Source organism: Chiloscyllium punctatum, chromosome 39 (genome assembly GCF_047496795.1).
Source record: "Chiloscyllium punctatum isolate Juve2018m chromosome 39, sChiPun1.3, whole genome shotgun sequence".
Taxonomy (NCBI): Eukaryota; Metazoa; Chordata; class Chondrichthyes; order Orectolobiformes; family Hemiscylliidae; genus Chiloscyllium; species Chiloscyllium punctatum.
Window position 1 is genome coordinate 29,678,843 of NC_092777.1, and position 25,159 is coordinate 29,704,001.

The 25,159-nt window shown below is 40.2% G+C and overlaps 1 protein-coding gene across 4 annotated transcripts in view; it reads right to left on the minus strand.

Annotated features, from left to right (window-relative positions):
• LOC140463907 (myosin-10) overlaps positions 1-25,159 on the minus strand; it is a 154,775-nt gene that overhangs the window by 109,645 nt on the left and 19,971 nt on the right. For all 4 annotated transcript variants that reach the window (XM_072558375.1, XM_072558373.1, XM_072558372.1 and 1 more), the window contains exon 3: positions 21,826-21,982. In XM_072558375.1, the coding sequence (XP_072414476.1) occupies positions 21,826-21,982 (157 nt within the window). The remainder of the gene's footprint in view (positions 1-21,825; positions 21,983-25,159) is intronic.

The window sequence follows — 25,159 nt, forward strand, 5'->3', positions numbered from 1 at the left end:
TCTTTAGCAACAGTTTAATTATTCACCACTATTCACAACCAGAGATTGTAGGGCTACAGAGCCAGAGTTCACGGTGTTAGTTGTGAAATTGCTCAACTGCCTCACTGGCTGCCTATGCTCTTCAGCACACAAGTAGTCTTGTGTTTTAGTTTTACTATGTTGACAGTTCACTTTTACAGGCATGTCTGGTGCTAGTACTGCACACACTCCTCCAATCTCCATTGAGCCCTAGATTGATAGTAATAGTTGAATTGGTTGAGAGAGGGGAGGGAAGTGGATTTGTTGAGCCATCAAGTTGCAGAATATGTTGGAGAGTACATTTCCACAGATGCTGATGGCCCACAGCATCTCATAGATGCCCAGTATGTTACTAGATCCAAAGTCTGCACTATTCAGCAGTGGTAGTGCAGGGCCTGATTAGAAAGGTCAGCATGGCTTTAGTAAGGGAAGGTTGTGCCTGACAAACGTGTTAGAATTCTTGAAGAGGTAACAAGTAGCTTAGACCAGGGAAACCCAGTGGATGTTATCCTTTTGACTTCCAAAAGGTGCCTCACAGGAGACAGCTAGGTAAGGTGAGGACTTTGATGTTTGAGGTGAACTACTGGCATAGATTGAGGATTGGCTGTCTGACAGAGGGCAGAGTGTTGGTATTAAAAGTTTTTTTGGAATGGCAGCCGGTGACAAGTGGTGTCCTACAGGGTTTAGTGTTGGGGCTGCAGCTGTTCACTTTAATATATTAATGATCTGAATGAAGGGAGGGGGCATTCTGGTCAAGTTTGCTGATATGAAGTGAGGTGGAAAGGCAGGTGATACTGAGGTGGGGATGTTGCAGAAAAATTTAGTTTAGAAGACAGGTCCAGGAAATGGCTGATAAAATCCAAAATGTGAGCAAATGTGAGGTCTTGCACTTTGGAAAGAGTACAGGCATGGACTAGTTGCTAAACAGAGAAAATTCAAAAGCCAAAGTACAAGGAATCTGGGAATACTAGTCCAGGATTCTCTAAACATTGACTCGCAGGTTGAGTCCGTGATTAAGAAAGCAAATGTAATGTTGTCATTTATCTCAAGAGGGCTGGAAAGTAAAAGCAACGAAGAACTTCTGAGACTTTATAAAGCTCTCGTTAGGCCCCATTTAGAATATGGTATCCAATTTTAGATTAGATTACTTACAGTGTGAAAACAGGCCCTTCGGCCCAACAAGTCCACACCGACCCGCCGAAGCGCAACCCACCCATGCCCCTACATTTACCCCTTACCTAACACTAGGGGCAATTTAGCATGGCCAATTCACCTGACCTGCACATCTTTGGACTGTGGGAGGAAACCAGAGCATCCTGAGGAAACCCACGCAGACACGGGGAGAACGTGCAAACTCCACACAGTCAGTCGCCTGAGGTGGGAATTGAACCCGGATCTCTGGCGCTGAGAGGCAACAGTGCTAACCACTGTGCCACCAGATTTTGGGCCTCACCTCAGGAAGGTGATATCGGCATTGCAGTGTGTCCAGTTGAGATTCACACGGATGATCCCTGGAATGGTAGGCCTAATATACGATTAGCAGCTAAGGATCCTGGGATTGTATTCATGAGAGTTTAGAAGGTTGATGGGAGAACTAAGAAACAAGATAATGCATGGCTTAGAAAGGGTGGATGCTGGGAAGTGGTTTCCATTAAGTGTGGAGACTAGAACCAGTGGGCGCAGCCTTAGAATGAGAGAGGGTCAATTTGGCTGAAGAAATGTCTCCTCATTTCCATTCTAAAGTGTGGTGGGCCTGTGGAATTCATTGCCACAGAGTGCAGTGGATGCTGGATGTTAAATGTCTTCAAGGCAGAGATTGATAAATTCTTGATCTCACAAGGAATTGAGGCCTATGGGGAGAGTGCAGGTAATTGGAGTGGAAATGCCCATCAGCCCTGATCAAATGGCAGAGAGGGCTTGACAGACCAAATGGCCTTGCTTCACTCCTGTGTCTTGTGGTAGCACCACATAGTTGTAAAACATACCTCAAGGCAACTTGGAGTGTAAAATGTTATCCAAGCCTCTTTCAAAAAGGACTAAGCATTTCGTGCTTTTCCCCCCAAGTAATTTACTGCAGATTCAGCTTTCATCCGCTTCATGCAGCATTTTGTTGAACTCCATGTCAACTAGGAAAGGATTCCCAGTCAGTTTTCTAAAATCTATAAGAACAGGAATGAATACTTGGTCAGCTTGATATTGATGATCAAAATTATGATCATTTTGAAAGTCCAGTGTGGCTGTTAGCTTGTTGCTTTTGTTTCTAGGGAAAGGAGGGAAAGAAAAATGAAAAACACTTTGTACAACATTAGATGCTTTCAAAACGGTTAAGCTGGAAAAAGATTCAATTTTTTTCTATTAATTTGGATCAATCCAGAGTGGTGCATTAAAATTTCCCACTAGTTTAATGCATTATTTCAAATCACAATTGACATATGTAAAGATAACTCACCACCACACAGAGGGCTGTACTGACACGAAACCAGAACCTTTTCAAATCACTTGATTAAAATGTGAACTACTGAAAATCCATTGCATTAGCATCTCCAACATTGAAGGATTAAACCTGCAGACCTACTTCTACCATTGTACCACATCTGTTCCATTCTCTGTGGTGATTCAAAGACCACTGATAATCCAGCTTGCCTGGACAACTAGTTATGCTACATTCTTACACACTCCAGAAATATTTCAGACTGAAACTGCACTCCAATCTCAGGTACTATCACACACTGATCCAACTTGGTCCTTTTGCATTGGCACATGTTATTTTTGATAAAAAGTCACATTGGGGAATGAAGTAAAGCAAAGCGATTCAAACTGGGGTTTCATGAACACAATCTTCTGTGGCACTTGAAATGAAGGTGGGAAGGATGGTAGCAGGGGCAAGGGAATGACAGAAAATACAAAACAAAGAACAATTAAAACCTGCATCTGCACATTTGCCAGAGCATAGACTTTAAGAGTCTCATCCTATGTGCATATTGAATAGCTGGTTAAGAAATCATGCATACATCCCAATCCCCATAACAGGATACTGCACAAACTTAATTAGCACCTTCCATAATGAAGATAGCAATGAAATAAGAACAATGGAAAGAGCGAGCGATTTAAAAATAGTGATGCTGAACTTCCACAATTTGTTTCTACAAAAGAAAAACGTGTGTTTATAATCTGATGTGCACTGCCATCACAAAACGCCTTTGTTCTACTGATGGTACCGGACAGCATTTCATAAATGTTTTGAAAATTGGAATTAGGCAGTGAACCAGAGATGTGGATACCACAACGCCTCTGCATCCACTTAGTGTGAGTGAGGGTTTTCTATTACGAGAAGGTCAAACGTTTAGCATGTTCTAATTAATGTGAATAAAATTCTAAAATGGTTTCCAACACTCATTGATACTTGCATCTCTTCCCCCATCACAGGATCGTCTTGTGAATGCAGTAAGCTTAATCAATTGATCATTCAGATGTCACTACTTAATAAGGCTGTCTTTTTATATTTGAAGAACCTTGGGGCCACAGTCTCGAAAGATTTGAGACTCAACAAGCTAAAAGGAATATTTTGGTGCAAAAAGTGAACTCAATTGATGTTGAACAAAACTGGAATTTCAAAAGAAATTAAAAACTAATTAGAGACTTAAAAGATTGAATTCTTTATTCTACTTAATCTGCCATTTAAAAAAAGTAATGCACTAATTTTGGCTTAAAAACTCAAATGGCATTTCATGATGAGAAATAAATAAAGCCTTTTTTGCACTGATTCCAAAATTTGCATTGTTGGTGTTTCTCTTCCGTTCAGTTCCAAGATGCAATTTTACATAAATTTTTATACAGGAAATCTACTCAGGAAACTGCTGTTCCTCCTTTCTACATAAAAAGGACTCTTCACTAATTTGAATAACTGCAATTATAAAAGTTTTGTTCAGTTTTCCAACTCAGGAAATTATCTACAAAGTTGTGAACTTTGGACTTTCATTTTTGTAAATGAAAGCAAGTTTCAAAGTTTTGAATACAGTTAGTTAGTTGCAGGCACCAATTCTCTTCCAGTCTCTCCCTTTGTTCTCAGCAGTAGGTTTACTATATCTCAAAAACCAGAGTTAGGTTGCACAGTATTAGAGTACATACACAAAAGAAATTCCAGAGGTGGATGGCTTAACAAGTTTCCTTGCTGGTTTTCTTCATTTTGTAATGTTTGACTGTTTCTAAAATCTTGTACATTACAAGCAGAATAGTTTGTAAATCTGAGATTTAACTAGTCAAGAGAATGCTGCTTCATTAGATATTAAAATTTAAGCATTGGTTCAATTGACTTGGCACTACAAACCAAGATCACTTTGGCTCAAATTTAAAGTCAACTGAAAAATAACAGAATCTGCAATCTTGAAAACATCAAGAGATGGGGCAGCACGGTGGCTCAGTGGTTAGCACTGCTGCCTCAGCACCAGGGTCCCAGGTTAGATTCCAGCCTCTGGCGACTGTGTGGAGGTTGCACATTCTCCCTGTGTCTACATGGGTTTCCTCTGGGTGCTCCTGTTTCCTCCCACAGTCCAAAGATGTGCAGATCAGGTGACTTGGCCATGCTAAAGTGCCCACACTGTTAGGTGCATTAGTCAAAGGGAAATGGGTCTGGGTTGATTCCTCTTTGGAGGGTTGGTATGGACTGGTTGGGCCAAAAGGGCCTGTTCCCACACTGTAGGGAATCTAATCTAATAACTTAAAGTCAGAAACAGATGTAGAAGAGAGACCCTTCGGTCCAACTCATCCATAACAAGCAGACATCCTAACCTAAATTAATCCCATATCCCTCAACCCTTCTTTGAGGATATACCCATCCAGATGCCTCAAGTGTTGTAATAGTATCAGCCTCTACCACTTCATCTGGCAGTTCATTTCATCTCCACACCACCCTCTGAAAAATGTTGCCCCCAGGACCCTTTTAAAATCTCTCTCATCCTAAACCTATGCCAGCTAGTTCTGGACTCCTCCACCCTAAAGACTATTTACCCTATCCACACCCCTCAAATCACTCCTCAGCCTCCAATGCTTAGGGAAAACAACCCCACCCCTTCCTAAAGCTCAAACCCACCAACCTCCTTCGGCTTAAGTAGAAACCAGTGAGGCTGAAGACATACAAGCCTCTGAAGACATGGTAACTATCCAGCCACACATTTATGCTAACATTAGAACATATTTCATGATAATTGCTCTACCCTTTGGGACTGGAGAGGATAGATAAATATCCTGGAGCTTTGATCAGTTAAGTACCTCATAAAAGGAAGAATAGGCTATTGGGTGCAGTGGGGCTATTTTGTGCTATACATTTGGGTAGAGACAATACTACACCAGGTCAGAAAAACCCTTTTCAGCAGCATTCCTTGTTCAACTTCTTCCCTTAGATTTATTGAAGGCAAGCAAGGTTTCAACATTTAAAAACAGACAGGTGTACACTGAATCAAAACGCATATGGTCTTGTACTTTAGTTTGATCACTGCTTAAAGGCCATCCCATGCTTGGGAACAAAATACAAAACCAAGTCTCTGATCCCACAGCACTAAACAAAGAACAAATAGCTCTCCAGTGGCCAGCAGCTCTTAACGAACACCAGAAAATCTGGATGCCATTAATAGCACAGATCCGGGTGTCTCTATATCTAGAGAATGTTACATAGCAGTTACAAATGCAAAAGATTCCTCCAATTGACTTCAATACAGTTTCACTAATTAGCCTAGACTTCCTGAAATCACAAAAGGCATATCTTTTTCCACTGTCCAAACAAAATTAGAGTCTTCAAACTGGACAGAGAAAACAAAAGCAGTTTAATAGATCTATTTTAGTGGCAATGCATGTCCCACATTGCTGACAGAAAATTCTTTAGCTTGTTATATGCGAGTTTTTAAAACACCCTGGGGAGTAAAAGAAACTAATGAAATTACTGAAGGAGGTCATATTTTCTTCAAATTTACAAAGGTCACTTCAATTTTTGGGACCCCTTAAAAAAGATCATGAATGCACAATTTTGATCCAAAGTACATTTTCAATTAAGAAAAGTTTGCCATTACATGCAAGATTTTTTCACATTTCAATTTTATCTAAGAAATTCAACATTTCTAGGAGATGGATGATGGAGACAGTGATTCAGTGGACTAGCATTGTGCCTAGTTTCATCTGGTACTGGTGTTCAAATCCTGTTTCAATGGGAGGTGGTGAAGTCTTGTTAATGGATGCTTGTATCCAAACAAAACAGACCTGTAGACTAAATAGTTGTGCAAGGATCCACAAACAATGTTTGCTGCTGTACCATGTAGCCTAATTGGGTTGTTCTGCCCATTGAGTTGGTTCTGCCATTCAATCATGGCTGATGTTTCTCAACCCTATTTTCCTCCCCCTTACCAACTACATTCATTTAACCTCAGAAGTCCTGGTTCAGGATTCTCTAGTCCCTACGTGCTTCAGATTTCCAAATCCTTTACCATTGAGAAATTAGTCCACACCTCCATTCTGCCTACCAAGAGTTCATAACCTCATTTTTCTCCACATTGTGTTCCACAGTCCTAGCCTGTTCAAGTCCTTCTGCAGCATCCCTGCTTCTTCAACACTACCTGCCCCTCCATCTATCTTTGCCAACTGCAAGCTGAGCAACAATGCCCTCAATTTCATCATCCAGATCATTAAATGCATGATTAGTTGCAGTCGCAACACTGACCCCTGCGGACCTCAACTAGTCACCAGCTGCCATCCTTTATCCCCACTCTGCCTTCTGCCAATGCACTTTAGGTCAAAATTTGGCAAAATAAAGTGGTAACCACATCAACTCAAAAAGGATAGAAAGACTGCTGTGGGGAAAGGTTTGTTTCCTATCTAGACATTTTATACTGATCAAATATTTCTGGTCACTATTACCCATTAGCTTCAGTGCTAGAAACAATTTACAGCAAGCATTTAAGCATCATGTGCTATGTTTGTTGGGTCCCTTCCTCTGGACCCAAAGATTTGGCTTCAAGTCCCATCTACCCCAGAGATTGGGTAGTGTTTAAGTGAAAACTAAGTGGACAATTCTCATCTTATGCTAAAAACACAAGCAAAACTAATGAAGACTGAAGCCCAAATTACACTCATTTGATGGGCACATAATGGTTTAGTTCTTTGACTGCTCTCAGCCATGTACTGTTAATCCTATATCAAAACGGTTTAATTACAAATGCCAAATTGCAAAGCACTTCAGGTACATAGTAAGTACAGACTGAAAAGACCACATGCCAGCCAGGGACAGCATAGTAGCACAGTGGCAAGCACTGCTGCCTCAGTGCCAGGGACCCAGGTTGGATTCCAGCCTCAGCCGATGTCTGTGTGGAGTTTGCATATTTTCCCCATGTCTGCGTGGTTTTCAGATGCTCGGTTTTCCCCTCAGTCCAAAGATGTGCAGGTTAGGTGAACTGATCATGCCAAATTTCCCATAACATTCAGGGATGGGTAGGTTATCTTTATTAGTCAGGGGTAAATATAGGCGGGGGGGGAGGAAAGGAAAATGGGTCTGGGTGGGCTGAGGGTCGGTGTGGACTGGTTGGGCTGAAGGGCCTATTTCCACACTAGGGATTCTAATTTTTTTTTAAAATTGGAAATACTGCAGTGAAACAGCTCTAACTCTAAAAATAATCAAATACCTCCATACCCACTTAAATAGATGTTATTCATAGAATCATTGAGTCCACAGGACCTATTCCATATTCAAGTCTGCGCCAACCATTAACTACACTGGACCCACAGCTTTGAATAAATGTATGACAGTTCATGTGTTAAAAGTACTGGTTCCCTGCCCTCAATCACCTTTCTAGGAAGTACATTTCAATACCTACACTTGTGGGTGGGCACGATTTTCCTCAAATCCCTCTAAAAATTAGATCCCCTTGTTACTTGCTTCTTTGAAGGGGAACCCCTACATTGATTCTTAAATTTATCCCAAAAACGTGGATTACATTTGGCTCAAAATGATCAGCAAACAGTAAAAATAACATCTGCAGAGACAGCACAACCCATATTACAACATCTAAGTAAAATATTGCAGTCTTTAAAAACTGCATGGACAGGTTTTTAGTAGCAAAAATATTTTGTTAGTTGCTTGTTTGTAAATTAAGCTCAACAGGAACTCCTGGTGCCAAGTAACTTCAAATAGGTTCATCTCTTTTGGTGGGCAAACCTCATACCAAAAAGAGGACAACTATCAACATGCACTAATTTCTCTGGAATTTTACCATAGTTCTAGAATTCCCTCCTAAATCTCATTCCGTAGTGTCTTTGCGTTGTTTGAAAGTTCAAAGTATCAATAGCACAATAAGAATGACCATAACTATATTAGTGCAAGAGGTTGAAGAGATAGAAATGTGAATGAGAAGTGGGGTGGTGCAGTAGCTGGATGCAGTGAGAGAGTCAGCTCCTGATGGAACGGGAGGTCAGATGCAGGGAAGTGGGGTGGAGGAGAAGAGAAGAGGGGAAAAAAGAAATCAGGAGAATCAGGTCAGGGTCTGTGGTCAGCTGACTTGTTACTCAAGAGTTAGGACTAAAATAAGTATTAATAGGCTCTTTCCAAGTGGAAAAAAAGTTATTTCAGAACCCTACAAATCCTTCTCTAAACAAGCCAGAGGGTTCCAAGGGTCAAGGAACTGCCCAGCCAAGACTTCAAAATTCCTCAAGCCAATTAGTTCAGTGTGTGCTACACCAAGTATTCTGCAGGGTCTGAGTGCAAAACTCCCATCTATAGCCACAAACTGACCATAGGTCAGCAGAAAGTCTAGGCCTATGTTTCAATCCCACCACACAGCAGGACTTGACAATTAAAAAACAAACTTGCAATAAAAACAACATGACTGACTGAACCAGGAGTAAATTGAATAAACTAGGAGAGTCATTCAATTGCAAATGGATTCCAGAACATGCTCATGAAAATAGTTGTGGAAAGCACTCCAGTTTCAGTAAAAGAATTAACACCACAAAACTGCTGCACAACTGGTGTGACTATTCTAAACTATTGTTTTGACAAGGAAATCTGGTTAATAAGTCTTAAGTCTGTGTTTGTATACAAAGATGATCTACAGGGCTCAACTTAAGCAGCATAAAAAAAATCTTCAACTAGTAAAATTTAGCTTGCAATATTCAAAAATATTTTGATACAAAATACTGCTTTCAGCGATCAATGCAATACTTTATTGAACAGCAGATGGCAGAATCTCATGGCAGGGAGTCCAAATGCAAGTGAGCTGCAGTGAACAGTTCTGCAACACTCTGCGTCACTAAGTAATATGCCACAAGAGGAAATGAATTAAAAATGTGTTTTAGGATAAAGTAACTCAACATTAATTTAATCTAAATCTCTACAGTAGTGTGTATAACTAAGTGAACCAACTGTTACATTGGAGGATGAGAAAACATGGGTGTGACCCTCTTTGAAGCCAAAGGTTGGACACTAACCATAGAGATCAAAAGCTGCAGAAGTGGGGAGGTACTCAAGAGGGAGGTACGAGAGAGAGAGCGCGAGAGAGAGAGCGAAAAAAAAACAGGTCAGGTGGATGCAAAGTGCAGGTGTTCATTTTCTACATCTAGCGGCATGTAGCTCACACTGGGACAAAACAAAATTGTACCTGCAGAAGTCTGACAGGATTTGTAATCAATTATATTTGATGTTGTTCTGGCATGGAAGTTTACCAAAAGGTGCAATAGCACTGCAGGGAGGACAACAGGACAAAAAACTCTCCATGACCAAGTGAAGGCTGATGACGATGTACAAGAGCTACATATAAATTAGACTAGGAAGACAATCAGGTATAAAAGTACACAGTAGAAAAACAGGAGGACAAAAGTTAAAACTGCCAACAATAGAGATTACACATTTGTAACAAGTCAGTACCAGAGTGGCTGAAATGTGAATAATTAAACAAGTTTGACAACAGGATAGACTCTAATGAACATTTAGCTTTCTGAAGCAGTTACATTTCAGGTCTATTCCACAAATAGAACTGCCTCAAACTGCTTAAAAGAATTTCAATGAGATGAAGGAAAAGTGCAATCTGTGGCTTACATCAGGACCATAAGCTGAAGCAAGTTTTGAAATTTTGGACTGTAACCTCTCATTTGGCCCTCACCAGAAGTACCTTTGAATGTAATAAGAATCTGTAAAAGTCACTTTTTGAGGGAAAGTCTGGACCAGTAAAAACCTTCATATCACTTTCATTCAAGTGAAGTTAGAGAGGTCAATTTTGCTAACCAAGATCTTGCTGATCAGTTCAAGGGTTGGGATTCACAAGAGTAAGATATTTCTTAATTGAACTGGGATAAAATTGCCAAAACTAAAACACCCAAAAAAGTTCAGCTTAGTTGATGGTTAAGATGGTCATAAGTTAAACAAAACTTGCAAGCCAGAGGCTGTTAAGTATTCATCTCTGTGCCATTGTTATTTGAAAACATACAACTCTTCCACTTTTAAACATGTTTGGCACATTACCTTCCAGCACAAAGTGAGTAAAGCATTTAATTGCAAGTTTATATGCACTGTTATAGCCACTTTCAGCCAACTTAAGACAGCTGGATCCAATTATGAACAGCACTAGCATTTCCTGATGAAAATATTTCCAAATGCTGACCCAATACAACGTAGAATAGTGCTATTGAAAACAGGAGATACAAATCTGCAGCAGCTGCATTATTGAACAAAGTATAATGAAAAGTGAACTTTTGTCATGTCAGATATAGTTTACTGAAGAACGTGCTTATAGGGACTTGCTTGCAAGTGGCCTATCATTCTCCAGGAATGGAGATGCATTTACCCCAAATCTCAGTACAATAACCTGTATTGTATTAACCTCAGTATTAACCTCAACTTTTTCTGGAAAGACACCTTCAATTGCATCATTGTATCCTCTTAGTTTGCAATGTCATATTCCTACAACTTGAATACGTTTGGTTGTCTTGCTCAAAAGACATGACATTTGCTAGATTATGGCTTCTGACCACAGGAGGATTTCTTGTCTCAACCTTTCATGTGGTCCCATTTGGTAGATCAAAGGCATCATAGCTCAGCCATAAGCAGAATGAGAACAGGACAGGGGGTAGTCAGTCATCAAGAGTGGGGAACTTTAGCTGACTGCATTTCCTCCCCAGCCAAGGGCACTGACTAGAGATAATTTGCAATTTCCACATAAAAACACCCTTTACTCCAACCTATGCGAATCTAGCTTAATTTCTTGTGAAAGATGAACTAGGTGAAATTTAAAAAGGTATTCTAATTACATTCATAACTCTGGAAAAAAAAAGAGGCACAAAGTAGTTTTAAAATGTTAGTTTTCTCTGAAAAAAAAATTAGCTACCCTTTTAGTAAATCAAAAATAAAACCACCTCTCATCCATCATATTGAGAGTCAACTGGTACCAGGCATCTTTAGACTCCGCTAAAACTTGGTTTTTCCCCCCCCCCCAAACAAGAATGATGCAAAACACTTCAAATTTAAGTGGTTAACCCACAGTAATTAGATTAAGTCTAGTAACACAACCCAGTGTGGGGCATCATTGTTATTTGATGTAACTGTATAAAGACAAGTTCTACTTAAAGAATTCAAATAGTTGCTCCTTGTTTTGTAAGGAATAAGCCAATTTAAATGATTTTTTAAAAAGCAACCCTCAACTCACCAAGCGTCTTCCTAACCTATGTTTGAAAAGACGGCAGCACAAAGATGGCTACATTTGGTTTAAATCAAACAAGACATTAATGCAAGAATGTAGCAGCACTCATTAGATTCTGAAGTAGCATGAAATCAATTCCAGCATGCATGGGGTAGGTGAACTGCCAAGTGTAATATTTTTTAAAAATGCAAAAAAAAGTCAGGGAATCTGACAGTATCTGAGCAGAGCTTCTTTAACAGCACCTTCCCCACCACCTAGAAGGTGAAGGCTAGAGAGAAAAATGACTTAAGTCATGTCCACAATTTCTACAGAATTTCAGATTTCTAGTATCTATTGTATTTTTCTATTATACTGTACCAGGTACAGGGTGCAGAGGTCACAGACAAGGTCAGCATTTATCATCCACCCCTAACTGCCCTTTAAAAACAAAAAAAGTGGCAAGTTCAAAAAAGGTGGTGCTGGGAAAGCACAGGTCAGGCAGCATCCAAACAGGAAAGGCAATGTTTCAGCCATAAACTGAAAAGGTACAAGTTGCATTCTCAATCCACTTCAGTCATACCCACAAATGCTGTTAGGATGGGAGTTCCTAGATTTTGATCCCACAAATATTGAAGGGATAATATAGTTCCATGTCAGGATGGCACTTGATTTGTCCTATTAATCTGCAACCCTTGTCCTTCTGGGAGGGAGGTCAAGGTTGAAGTTTGGAAAGTGCTGTCAAAAGGAACTTTAGTGAGTTGCTGCACTGTACCATGTAAATGGTGCACACTTTTCACTGTACAAATGGAGGACAGTGATGTTTAAGTTAATGGGGTGCAGTGCTGATCAAGATCGCTTTGTCCTGGATAGCAAAGAATTTAGAGCATTGTTACTGTATTTACACAGGTAGTCCAACTTAGTTGCTGATCAGTGGTAAATATGTATTCCCAGGCAACCAAAGCTCAGCCCCATGATGTCATTAGTGGGGACTTCAGTGATGATAATGCCACAATGTCAAAAAGGAGGGGGTTAGGTTGTAGCTTGTTGACAGTCGTCATTTTCTGGTACTTGAGTGCCAAATTCCAATCGTGCATAAAACATACACCAGCCAAGCCTAAAATGCCATTCAATTCCTCCTGTACATGCATATGAACTGTTTCAGCACCTGGATTTTGCAACGGGTGCTAAATATTGTGAAAAATCAAAACATCCCCATTTCTGATTTTGTGAAACAGCTGAAAAAATAAGAGTTAGGCCTAGAATTCTACAGCAAGACCACACAAAAAACATACAAAAGGGAACTAGACTTCTATGCAGAAATAGATGCACAGCAATTATTGAATTGATGAGGGGTTCGTAGGAGCTTTGAAGTGTGGAAAAATTACAATGTTATGAACCAACATGCTTAAAAGATTCTTCATTCCATAGTGTAATACACCCATGGGACTCCATGACAAAAATCAATTTGAATTCTGGCATTAGTGATAAACTTTGCACAATCTGTGATGTTGCTTCAGCTCATTAAATAGGAGCATGGCAATGCTAACCAATTATTCAATTAGAGTCCAATAGCACCACTTCTACAATGTTATTGTAACTTTATAAAAATACTCCTGTAAGCTTTAAAACTAAAGTATGGAGCGCATGCCAAAACTTCAAAATTTCTTTTGCCATTCAAGTTAAAAACTGATTTTGCATCAGCCATAAATCAGGTACATTTGACACTATTCTTTAGTTAGCCAAAAGCTCTTACAATTGCACAAACAGGATTACTACTTTCCTTCTGCCTTTCACTCTGGTTCTTTCCTCACCTCAATATTGCCTACATTTGCTATTGTTTCAGATAGGCAGGTTTTACAGTACTGTAATTTCTTGTAATTCTGCTCCAACCTCCCATGGAGTTTGAAAATAGTGGAAGCCACTTACAACAACTTCGTCAATTGATCCCAGGTTACAATTTTCTGCATTTGCACTGGACTTGTTGCTATTAACCATTTTGCTAAGTAACATAATGCTCTACATAAACCAGAGAGTGTGCATTTAACTGCCTTTTTACACTATCACTTCAGCCAAAAAGTCAGAATGTACGTTTGACACACTGACTCAATCCATCAGCATCATTCACACTAAATAGTAATGTTCATTTTCCTTAAAATGAATGAAATGTTTCAGATAGGCATCATAAACAAGGTTGTACACTTCCTGGTGTCAGAGATCTAATTTCAGTAGCAAATGCTTCCAGAGTTCAAGTAGCCCTGCTCACTTGGAACAGGCAACATACAGAAAAAGGTTATGTCCAAACAGGTATTCACAGCATAAATTATGCACAAGTTTGGCCATACTATTTCAAATGGTCAATGCAAGATTGTTCAGCCTGTGGTGAAGTGGACAAATGGCTCAATGACTAAACACTTAAGTGATGTAAGCAGAACTAAATTACTTATTCAACACCACTGATGCACATGGATGTCTTCAAATCTTAGACTGGTGAGACAAAGCTCTGCATTAATTTTTCAGAACTGGTTGTACCCAGTTTGTGATAATTAGATTTCCTACTTATCATTTACAAACAAACAATACCAACTTTGCAACAGACTGGGTACATTACAAGTTTCTCAGAATCTAAATAGCCTCAAGTATAAAATGGTTATACTTTCACAAGTTCAATATTAAGTGATAGGAATACAATAGCACAAAGAATGATATAAAGCTGCTATGTGGATTTTTGCAAATCCATAATCAAGAAAGAATTACAGAATCCCTAGTGTGAAGGCAGGCCACTCAGCCCACTGATTCTCAAGAATATCCCACCACCCCCAACCCTGATCCTTGTAAGCATGCATTCCGCATGGCTAATCCAGCTAACTTATACATGCTTGGCCATTGTGGACAGTTTAGTATGGCCAATCCACTTAGTCTGCACATCTTTGGCCAGTGGGAGGGAACTCCCACATAGACGTGGAGAATGTCTGTGGAGTTCAGAATCAAGAGTGGAATCAAAGCCAGTCCCTGGTGCTGTGAGGCAATGTTAACCACTGAGCCACTATGCCAGCCCACAAAACATTTTAGTATCAATTCTTGCTTTCCCCAGCAAAAAGCAATTAAATTCACAAGTACAACCTGCATAGAATTAGCCTTTAATTTCATTAAGCAGGAGTGATCATTTCTGACCTCATGTATTATGGCAGAGGTTGAGATGGGACTCAAACTCATTATCCAGGAAGGAGATGAATACAGTGAGATAAGTCATGCTAGATGATCAGCCATAACCTTAAAAAAAAAGGACAGTGGGGAGAAGTGCATGTTGTCCATTCATGCAATACACAATTTGACAGGATTCAGTTAACAGTCAATTATGTACAGTAACAAAATCAACACATCTATTATATTCCTTATGGGAATACACCGCATTCTTAAAAAGAAGAAAGCATTTAAATTTGCAGCAAACTGTCTCCTTATTCCCATTTCCCAAAATCTGATACTCGAACTCTGGCACGACTGAGAACAAATCAAGGCAAAAGCACTCACTGCTTCGTTAAAATGCATTTAAATTGCACACCAACTATTAGTATGCATACACAGCTACATACCAGTTTAAAAAACGTGATAGCAAGAGGACACACACACTCTATTGCACATAGTGGATCAAAATAAAGTTAATAGCTAGCCTTTTGCAATTCAAGCAGAACAATGCAAACATTATGTAGTTGTCTGTTAAAGCCAAATTTACTCCTCATGCATGCCAGTGCAACTGACCAGACCACCTGGCTTATCTCTGCACAATGTGTCTAGAAACATATGGGAACAAAAACTCCAGTATTCATGTCAGCTCTCACTCACTATGATATAACCCCCTCAACAAAACAACCATTATGATGTAAGATTGAACTACTACATGAACAGCCACAGATATGGAACCAGTCCAAGATGGCCAGATATGATACACTGCAATTGTAATTACTAACATCTGATGTACAAAAATGTTCAAACATTACAAACCCAACACTCATCTGTACTACTTTAAGCATAATTTTAATCAGCAACATTCAGAACATGCACTTCAGTTATTCATAAATATTTACGAATGCATCACATCCACTTAGGTTAAATATCAGTGGACCATTATGGGAAGAAAAAGTTACTGATCAAAATGAAGGTCTGTTGCCAGAATCTTTGATTCCCAAGCCAACAGTTTAGGAATTTCATTTCTAATGAAGTTAAGACGGCTCCAGGTGCAACAGTGGAACACGGAGTTCAGTGTAGCTGACGACTGAATCACACCTCCTGGTCTCCAACCCAATTCACCAATTTCTCTTGGAGTACACATGCAGACCCATTTAGAGTCAGGCGTACAGCACGGAAACAGATCCTTCAGCCCAACCCATACATGCCGACCAGATATCCCAGCCCAATCTAGTCCCACCTGCCAGCACCCAGCCCACATCCCTCCAAACCCTTCCTATTCATATACCCATCCAAATGCCTGTTAAAATGTTGCAATTGTACCAGCTTCCACCACATCCTCTGGCAGCTCATTCCATATATGCACCACCCTGTGAGAAAAAGTTGCCCCTTAGGTCTCTTTTATATCTTCCCTTCTCACCTTAAACCTATGCCCTCTAATTCTGAACTCTCCCATCCCAGGGAAAAGAGACTTTGCCTATTCACCCTATCCATGCCCCTCAAATTTTATAAACCTCTAAGGTCACCCCTCAGCCCCCAATGCTCCAGGGAAAACAGCCCCAGCCTGTTCAACCTCTAGCTCCAACCCTGGCAACATCCTTGTAAATCTTTTCTGAACCCTTTCAAGTTTCACAACATCTTTCCGATAGGAAGGAGACCAGAACTGCACACCATATTCCAGTGGCCTAACTAATGTCCTGTACAGCCACAACATGACCTCCCAACACCTGTACTCAATACTCTGACCAATAAAAAGGAAAGCATACCAAATATCTTCTTCACTATCCCATCAACCTGCGACTCCACTTTCAAGGAGCTATGACCCTGCACTCCAAGGTCTCTTTGTTCAGCAACACTCCCTCAGACCTTACTGATAAGTGCAAAAGTCCTGCTAAGATTTGCTTTCCCAAAATGCAGCACCTCAGTTATCTAAATTAAACTCCAACTGCCACTTCTCAGCCCATTGGCCCATCTGATCAAGATCCCATTGTAATCAGAGGTATCCCTCTTCACTATCCACTACACCTCCAATTTGGGTGTCAGCTGCAACTTACTAACTAAGTCTTAGGCTCACATCCAACTCATTTATCTAAGTGACAAAAAATAAAGGACCCAGCACTGATCCTTGTGGCACTCCACTGGTCACAGGCCTCCAGTCTGAAATACAACCCTCCACCACCACCCTCCTCTTCTACCTTGGAGCCAGTTCTTTACCCAAATGGCTAGTTCTCCCTGTATTCCACGAGATCTAACCTTGCTAACTAGTCTCTCATGGGGAACCTTGTCAAATGCCTTACTGAAGTCCATGTCGATCACATCCACCACTCTGCCCTCAATCCTCTTGGCAACTTTAAAAAAAAACAAGTTTGAGACATGATTTCCCATGCACAAAGCCATGTTGATTATCCCTAATCAGTCCTGGCCTTTCCAAATACATATACATCCTATACTCTCAGGATTCCCTCCAACAACTTTCCCACCATCGACATCAGGCTCACTGGTCTATAGTTCCCTGGCTTGTCCTTACCACCTTAAACAGTGGCACCACATTAGCTAACCTCCAGTCTGCCAGCACCTCACCTGTGACTATCATAATACAAAATACCTCACCAAGAGGCCCAGCAATTACTTCCCTAGCTTCCCAGAGTTCTAGGATACACATGACCAAGTCCAGGGGATTTATCCACTTACGCATTTCGAGACATCCAGCATTTCCTCCTCTGTAATATGGACCTTTTTTCAAAACATTACCATCTATCCCTTTCATTCTGTATCTTCCATGTCCTTTTCTAAAGTACTATTGCAAAATATTAATTTACTATCTCCCCCATCTCCTGCAGCTCCACACAAAGACTGCCTTGCTGATCTTTGAGGGGCCCTATTCTCACCCTACTGTTTAGTTTCAAGCCCAACTGTCATTGCACTTCAATTCAGGAGCAGCTACAAAGAAAAAGTGGGCCGAAAGGAAGGAGCGCTAAAATGGGCAGGGGGTGGGGGGTAACTACACCAAAATTTGGCAGCTGAGAAATGTCAATTGGGAGCAGCTGTCTGAGGGGAAATCCACATTCAATGTGGGAGGCTTTTAAAGAGAGATTGATTAGAGTTCAAGACATATGTTCCTGTGAAAATGAAGGATACAATGGCAAAGTTAGGGAAATGTGGATGACAGGTCAAATTAAGAGACTAGCAAGAGGAAAAAGGAGGTGTACATTATCTAGGTGACGAAAGACCAATGAAGCTTTGGAAGAATGTGGGAATGTAGGACCATCTGGAACAAGGAAGTAAGAGGGCTAAAAAGGGTCATAAAATATCCTTAGCGAGCAGGGTTAAGGAAAACCCCAAGGAGAGGGGGAAAACATGGTGGCTGTGGGGGTTAGGGACAGATGCTCGATTACTGTAGGTCAAGTCAGCATGAGGGTAGTAGTGTTGGGTATTCTAAACACATTATGGTGGACAAGTCCCCAGGTCCAATGGGATTTATCCCAGGTTACTGAGGGGAGAAAAAAATGGGGCTTTAACATATCTTTGCAGCATCCTTGAACATAGGGGAGGTCCCAGAGGACAGGAGAAATATGGATCAATATGAATGCCAGAATTGAAGTTTCATAATAAGCTTACACCTTCTCTTCAGTGGAGATATCAGCTTTGTCACAAAGCTGGTCTAAAAAGATTAACAAGCTTGATGCAAGTGAATAAGAGGGGTTAAGCAATGTTCGGCACCAGATAGAAAATTGGTTTATTTTTAAAACTGAGTTAAGTGCACAGCCTAAAAATGCAAGATATATAATGTTTAAAAATTATTCCTAACATTCTACTTCCTTTGCTTTTGCCATGTTTAAAGTTCCCTCACTTTTTCCCACAGCGACCCCATTTCAAGGATTGAAGATAGCAGTGATCCCTCAGTAAGAACGTAGGGAGGGGAGATAGGGCTAACAGTACAACAGCAGGAGCACAATTATTGCACCTTCATCCAAATTCTATGGCAGCCACTACTGGGAATACAAGGTGAATGAGAATGGGTGTTTAAGTGGGATCCATTCTCGTTCAACTTTTATTCAGTGAATTTGATTTTTAGAAGTTAAACTAAATCAGAAAAAGGCACTTTGGCGAAGCATTTCGTCTTGCACATGAGATTTCACAAGGAATATTTCTTGAGCAAAGCTATGTACATATTGCTCAAGGGGAACAGTGCCAGCTAGTTGGCAGGTGCATTTCCTTTGTTAGAGATGCGATTTTCATTGCCATTGACATTCTGCCTATCATGGCATATTAACTGGCATATGCCCTGAAGTTATGTAGGCCGACACAACAAACTACAAACATGTCCCTTCAGTTGTTTAGAACAAAGCACCAACTACCCAGCCAAGTAGTGCTTGCAATACCCACAGCAATGTCTAACAGTTGGATATTTTCAGAATAATCTTGAACATGCAAGGAATTGCACTGATACTTTAGAATTGCCTGCTGGGCTCTGGTGGCACACTTGTATGTACTGGAAGCTACATTCTGAAACGGTGTCCTGTTCTTTCCATCCACAAAGAATACAGTTGGCACTTGTTTCAACTCAAAATAAGGATTTAACGAGTTGAGAAAATTTATAGCTCAGGTTGAGGTTCTGGATGTAGGTTTGCTCGCTGACCTGGAGGGTTCATTTCCAGACATTTTGTCACCATACTAGGCAACATCTTCAGTGGGCATCCAGGCAAAGCACTACTGATAATTCCTGCTTTCTATTTATGTTTGGTTTCTTTGGGTTGATGTCATTTCCTATGGTGACATCATTTGTGATGTCATTTCCTGTTCTTTTTCCTCAGGGTTGGTGGATGGGGTCTAACACTGTTTTTGTTGATAGAGTTCCAGTTGGAATGCCATGCTTCTAGGAATTCTCATGCATGTCTCGGTTTGGCTAGTCTTAGAATGGATGTATTGTCCCAGTTGAAGTGATGTCCTTTCTCATCTCTATGCAAGGATACTAATGAGAGGGGGTAGTGTCATTTTATGGCTAGTTGGTGTTCATATATCCTGGTGGCTAGTTTTCTGCTTGTTTGTCTAATGTAGTGTTTGTTACAGTCCTTGCATGGTGCTTTTGTAATTAATACAAGTTTTGCTTATCATCTGTACAGGGTCTTTCAAGCTCATTGGCTACTGTTTCAGTATGTTGGTGGGTTTGTGAGCTACCATGATGCCAAGGGGTCAGAGTTGTCTGATGTAGGGGAGAGTGGCTACGGTTTCTGGACATGTTTTGTCTGGTGACAGACAGAGTGACAGACAGAGTGACAGACAGAGTGACAGACAGAGTGACAGACAGAGTGACAGACAGAGTGACAGACAGAGTGACAGACAGAGTGACAGACAGAGTGACAGACAGAGTGACAGACAGAGTGACAGACAGAGTGACAGACAGAGTGACAGACAGAGTGACAGACAGAGTTGTTTAAAAGAGGCAAAAAGATAATTCTGGAAACTATACACCTGAGCTTGACAATGTGAAAAATTGATGGGATCATTGTACACTTTAGTTCCTACTGGACAGGCTGCAAACAATGCTCTCAAAGTAGAGAAGACTCCATCAGGGAAATGAAGCACCAACACTCAGCGGTTCAGGGAACATCTCTGAAGCACCAACACGCACCCCTGCTTATTCTCCTCAAGCAAAAAAAGATTTAGTGGTGACTTTGAGGTGTTCACAATTACAAGCAATTTTGACACAACAAGGGAGGACATTATTTCCACTAGTATGTCAATAACTAGGGGGTCACAACTTAGGATTTTCAGCAAGACAGCTAGGAGCAAATGGAAGAGAAATCTCTTTACTCTGTTGTTAGGATTTGGAACACTGTCTGGAAGAGTGATGGTGGCAGAATCCATCAGCAGTTTCAGAGCAGAGGTGGACATATATTTGAAAAAGGTGATCCAGAATTTAGAAGACTGGAGAATGGGTCTAGCTCAACAGCTCTTTTGGAAGTCAGTACAGACATGGGTCAAATAGCCTCTTTCTGCACTGTAAAGCTATGATTCAAGGCTTTGAAGAAAGGACAGTAAAAAAGGTACATAAGACAAGCTGTAACATTCAAGCTGACTTCAATTCCTCCCCAAATCCTCTTGTTGTCTCAAGAAGAGAAATTAGTGTGATGTGAACGGCCTTGTTAGCCACACCCAAATTCCATGAACAATAAAATAACCCCTCCATTGCTTAACTAAAAAAAGGTCTATTAATTAAATTCAGCCTCTTTGCAGCTGTCTTCAGCTGCAATTCCAAAATAATTACATGGAATGGAATGGCCTAGCCTAATGATCTTTCCAATTCATACAGCTCTTTAATTTTTGTGTAAGTGCAACGCTTAAAGTAGAAATAAAGTTTCTATGCAAGATATAGATTAGCAAGTTTCTTAAACTGATCATTTTGAAAACAAACATCCAACAAGTTAAAAGAAATTTCAATGACCAATACATTTATTCTTGGAGGCATCAGCTAATGGCCGGTTTTGTCACAATTCAAAATGTCTAAGTGAACTACTGGAATATCTGGCAATGCACCAATCCCTTAGTATCACTAGCCCACAGCATGAGTGGAGCTCTTAAAGTGGGATTTTGTCACACATTCTATTGGCAAAAGTAACTTAAGGCCACTTATCCCAAACTTTCTTTTAAACTGCAGAATGCTTTTCTCCTCCCCCACTCAGTTTTTAAAAAAAAAAGTGGCATAATCCAACAAGAAAAAAGAAACAAACTCTTTGATTCACAGATCATTCTCTGCATCCTCCCCCAATTTCAACTTTTGAAAAGTATGCATACACCAGATTAAAAACATGCTTTAAATATCTGAAAGCACAACTAAAAAAATGCTAAAACCTTTGTTACTAAGTAGCAAAATAAATTCAAGGTTCACAATGAGGGAAAATTCCTCATGCTCAAAGAGAATTTGAAAATTGCAGTTAGTTAATGTTTCTTTCACTTGAACAGTTTAGCACCTTACCTTGCAACATGCTTCTGTAGGCACTTTCAGAGATGGCATAGATGTGAGGGGGCATCTCATGTCGCTTTTTCCCCCTGTACATTTCAATAATTTGTTCAGCATAAATGGGTAGATTCTTGTATGGATTTATGACCACACAGAAGAGTCCAGAATAGGTCTAAAACAAGAGAAACAATAGATACTTAAGAGCTTTGGAGAAATGGCATTTTTATTGTAGAACACTGGCTTGAGGTCCTACAGACAGGATCCCAAACAATTCTTAAACTAAAGCTTGCCTTTAAAAAAGTTTATTTAAAAAAGGTTCTTTAAAATTAAAATGTCATTTCCTCCCCCACCTCGTCCCAGTCAAAGCTATGGCTGAAGACGACAAAAAAGGGAGTAACCTTGGAGACTTCAATCAGCATTATTCAAAAGTTTTGATCCACTGCACTAAATACTCCTTAAGTTTGAGAAGCTAGAAACATGTCTATGCTGACTAATGTTGCCAAACCAGGTAGTAATACCAGAATTTAACTGCAGGCACTTCCTTCTCAGTTGACCATCTGACATATGCTTAAATTTGGGAATTGGGAAACCGGGATGGAATACGGGCTTGATCTATTTGTACCACACTTCCTTGCATCAACTTAAACCTGTCTAGTATAGTCTCCTCTGCCATTCCAAAAGTCAACCATGTTAGAGAATTATTTACTACTTTCTCCCAACTGTGATCCTTCAGAACTTAGTTATTTAGTAAGTGGCATGGAAGTTTTTTTTTAAAAAGAAAAGAGCAGGTCTAGCAGCACATCGCTCTAAATATTTCCCAAATACCTCAAGTTCCTCTCTGCCATGGAGAAGCAGCAGGCTGAAACAACCAGCAAACTTCATTGCCAAAGTCAACTTGTGCAAAGCCACTACTGGAGCATTTAAAATATAGTGTAAACATCTTCCTCATTTCAATGAAGAGAACACTTGATTTTTAATTCAAATGGACCTGTTTATATTTGCATGTCATTATGGAGGAGATATGGAATACACACAGGCAAAGAGGAACTTTCATAATGTCATTACACAGCATTCACTCCACTGTCTCCACAGCATTCAACATTTGGTGACATGCTGCCTTTCTCTTCAACAGTTGAAAGAAAAAAAAGTGTAAAATTCTTCTAGGACTTAGTGGGAAAAGTCAATGTGCATCAACCGTGCTTAAATGAATTTACATTTAAAACTCTTCAAGCAGTATACTGTCTGCAGCTTAAGCTGCAGGGTGAGAACCAGTCATTTAAAAGCATGAGAATATTGGCAGTCAGACAGGAAAATAAACACCAAAATACTGCTATGCAGGAGTTCCTTGCAAAAAAATTATGCTACATGCTCAATTGTCATAATGCAGCCAGATCCTGGCTTGTAGCCAATCTGGATCTTCAGATTAAACACTTGTCTCCAGAGACTTAAATTCAGTTCTATTGAGATTAATTATCCAAATTAAGCCAAACAGTGATAATGCTGTTTATAAAAGGAATTGCATAACTACTTTACAATCAAATCCATTAACAGTACAAAAGCAGGTTAACGTAAGCAGTATAGCATAAACATTCAACTTTTTCATTATATTCCACAGTTTAGGTAATCCAACTCCTGACCAGACTAATTCAGCCCTCTAAAATACTGATTTTTCTTCATAGTTGACCCAAAAGAAGATCATAGCTGGATGAAAATCATTTCAGTAATGCCTCACCCACCATTGTTGGCAATAGGCCTAGTTTGGGAAAATGGGATAAGTGCAGACAGTAGTATACTTTTGGCGGTACAGACTTGGAATCCATAGAATCCCTATGGTGTGGAAAACAGGTCCTTCGGCCCAAGTCCACACTGACCTGCAGTACCCCACCAAACCCATTCCCCTACCCTATTATCTGATATTTACCCCTAACTAATGCATCTAACCTACACATCCCTGAACTCTATGGGCAATTTATCATGTCCAATTCACCCAACCTACACATCTTTAGACTGTGGCAGGAAACCCATGCAGACACAGGAGAATGTCTGTGTGCAAACCCCATAGTCACCAAAGGCTGGAATCAAACCCAGGTCCCTGGTGCTGTGAGGCAGCAGTGCTAATCACTGAGCCACTATGCCACCCCACTTGATGGGCATCTATGACATGGTCATGCAGAACATAGCAAGTTTGAATTCTAAACTTCAAGATACAAATTTTAAAAAAGTTATATTTCTCTTTTCACTGGTCACCATTCATCCATATTAAATCTCAGTTTAGAGATCAAGTCCCTTGTATCAGGTATAAACTGATTTCTCACCCCAAGACAGTGAACCAGTATCTAAACAAGCACAGCAGCATCAAATCTGATTTATAGTTTAGAATCAAATAAAAAAGGAGGAATCTAGTAAATCACTACCATGGTGGGAGTTCAATCCTTTCAAACAGGCCAGAAAAAAAAAAGTTGTGTTACTCTAGAGACTAAAAATCTTAAAGTTATCTGGAAGCTAAAAATGCAGAGACTTTGGCTTCTAAACACAAACAGAAATGCTGCTGCCAAAAAATAAACTCAACTACTGTCTTCTAACCTGTGCTTAGAGATAGGAGGAGTGAAATGGAGGAAGTGTGTTATAGTTTAATTTTCCAAAAAATTGTTTCAGTAGATACACAGTATTCAGTTTGATTTTGGTTAAAGAGCTCAGGCAGAGTCACAATCCCAATTTTTTTTTTTAAAAAGAAAAAAAGATACAATAACTGTCAGTGATCAGCTCAAGTTGCACTTTTATTGATAGGAACTAATTTAGCCCATTAATTCAGTTAAAATGGAAAGTTAGTCAGCCCCCTTTTCCAGAGAAGCTGGTTTTGTTGAACTAGATAGGCAGTGTTAATTCATCCATCATACAAGCAACACCACAACTGGGGAAAGCCTGAAAAGTTCTTTTTTTGTCATTGAAAATCATTTCCAAAGAAACAGCACAGCTTGCTTTGCACCCATCTTACATCGACTACACAAATGCTGGCACGTACTCTACAGGAGTAGAGATTAGATTAGTTAGTGTGAAAACAGGCCCTTCGACTCAACAAGTCCACACCGACCGGCCAAAGTGCAACCCACCCAGACCCATTCCCCTACATTTACCCCTTCACCTAACACTATGGACAATTTAGCATGGCCAATTCACCTAACCTGCACATCTTTGGACTGTGGAAGGAAACCAGAGCACCTGGAGGAAACCCACACAGACATGGAGAGAATGGCCAAACTCCACACAGTCAGTCACCTGAGGCAGGAATTGAACCCAGGTCTCTGGCACTGAGGCAGCAGTACTAACCACTGCCACCCATTCACAGGAC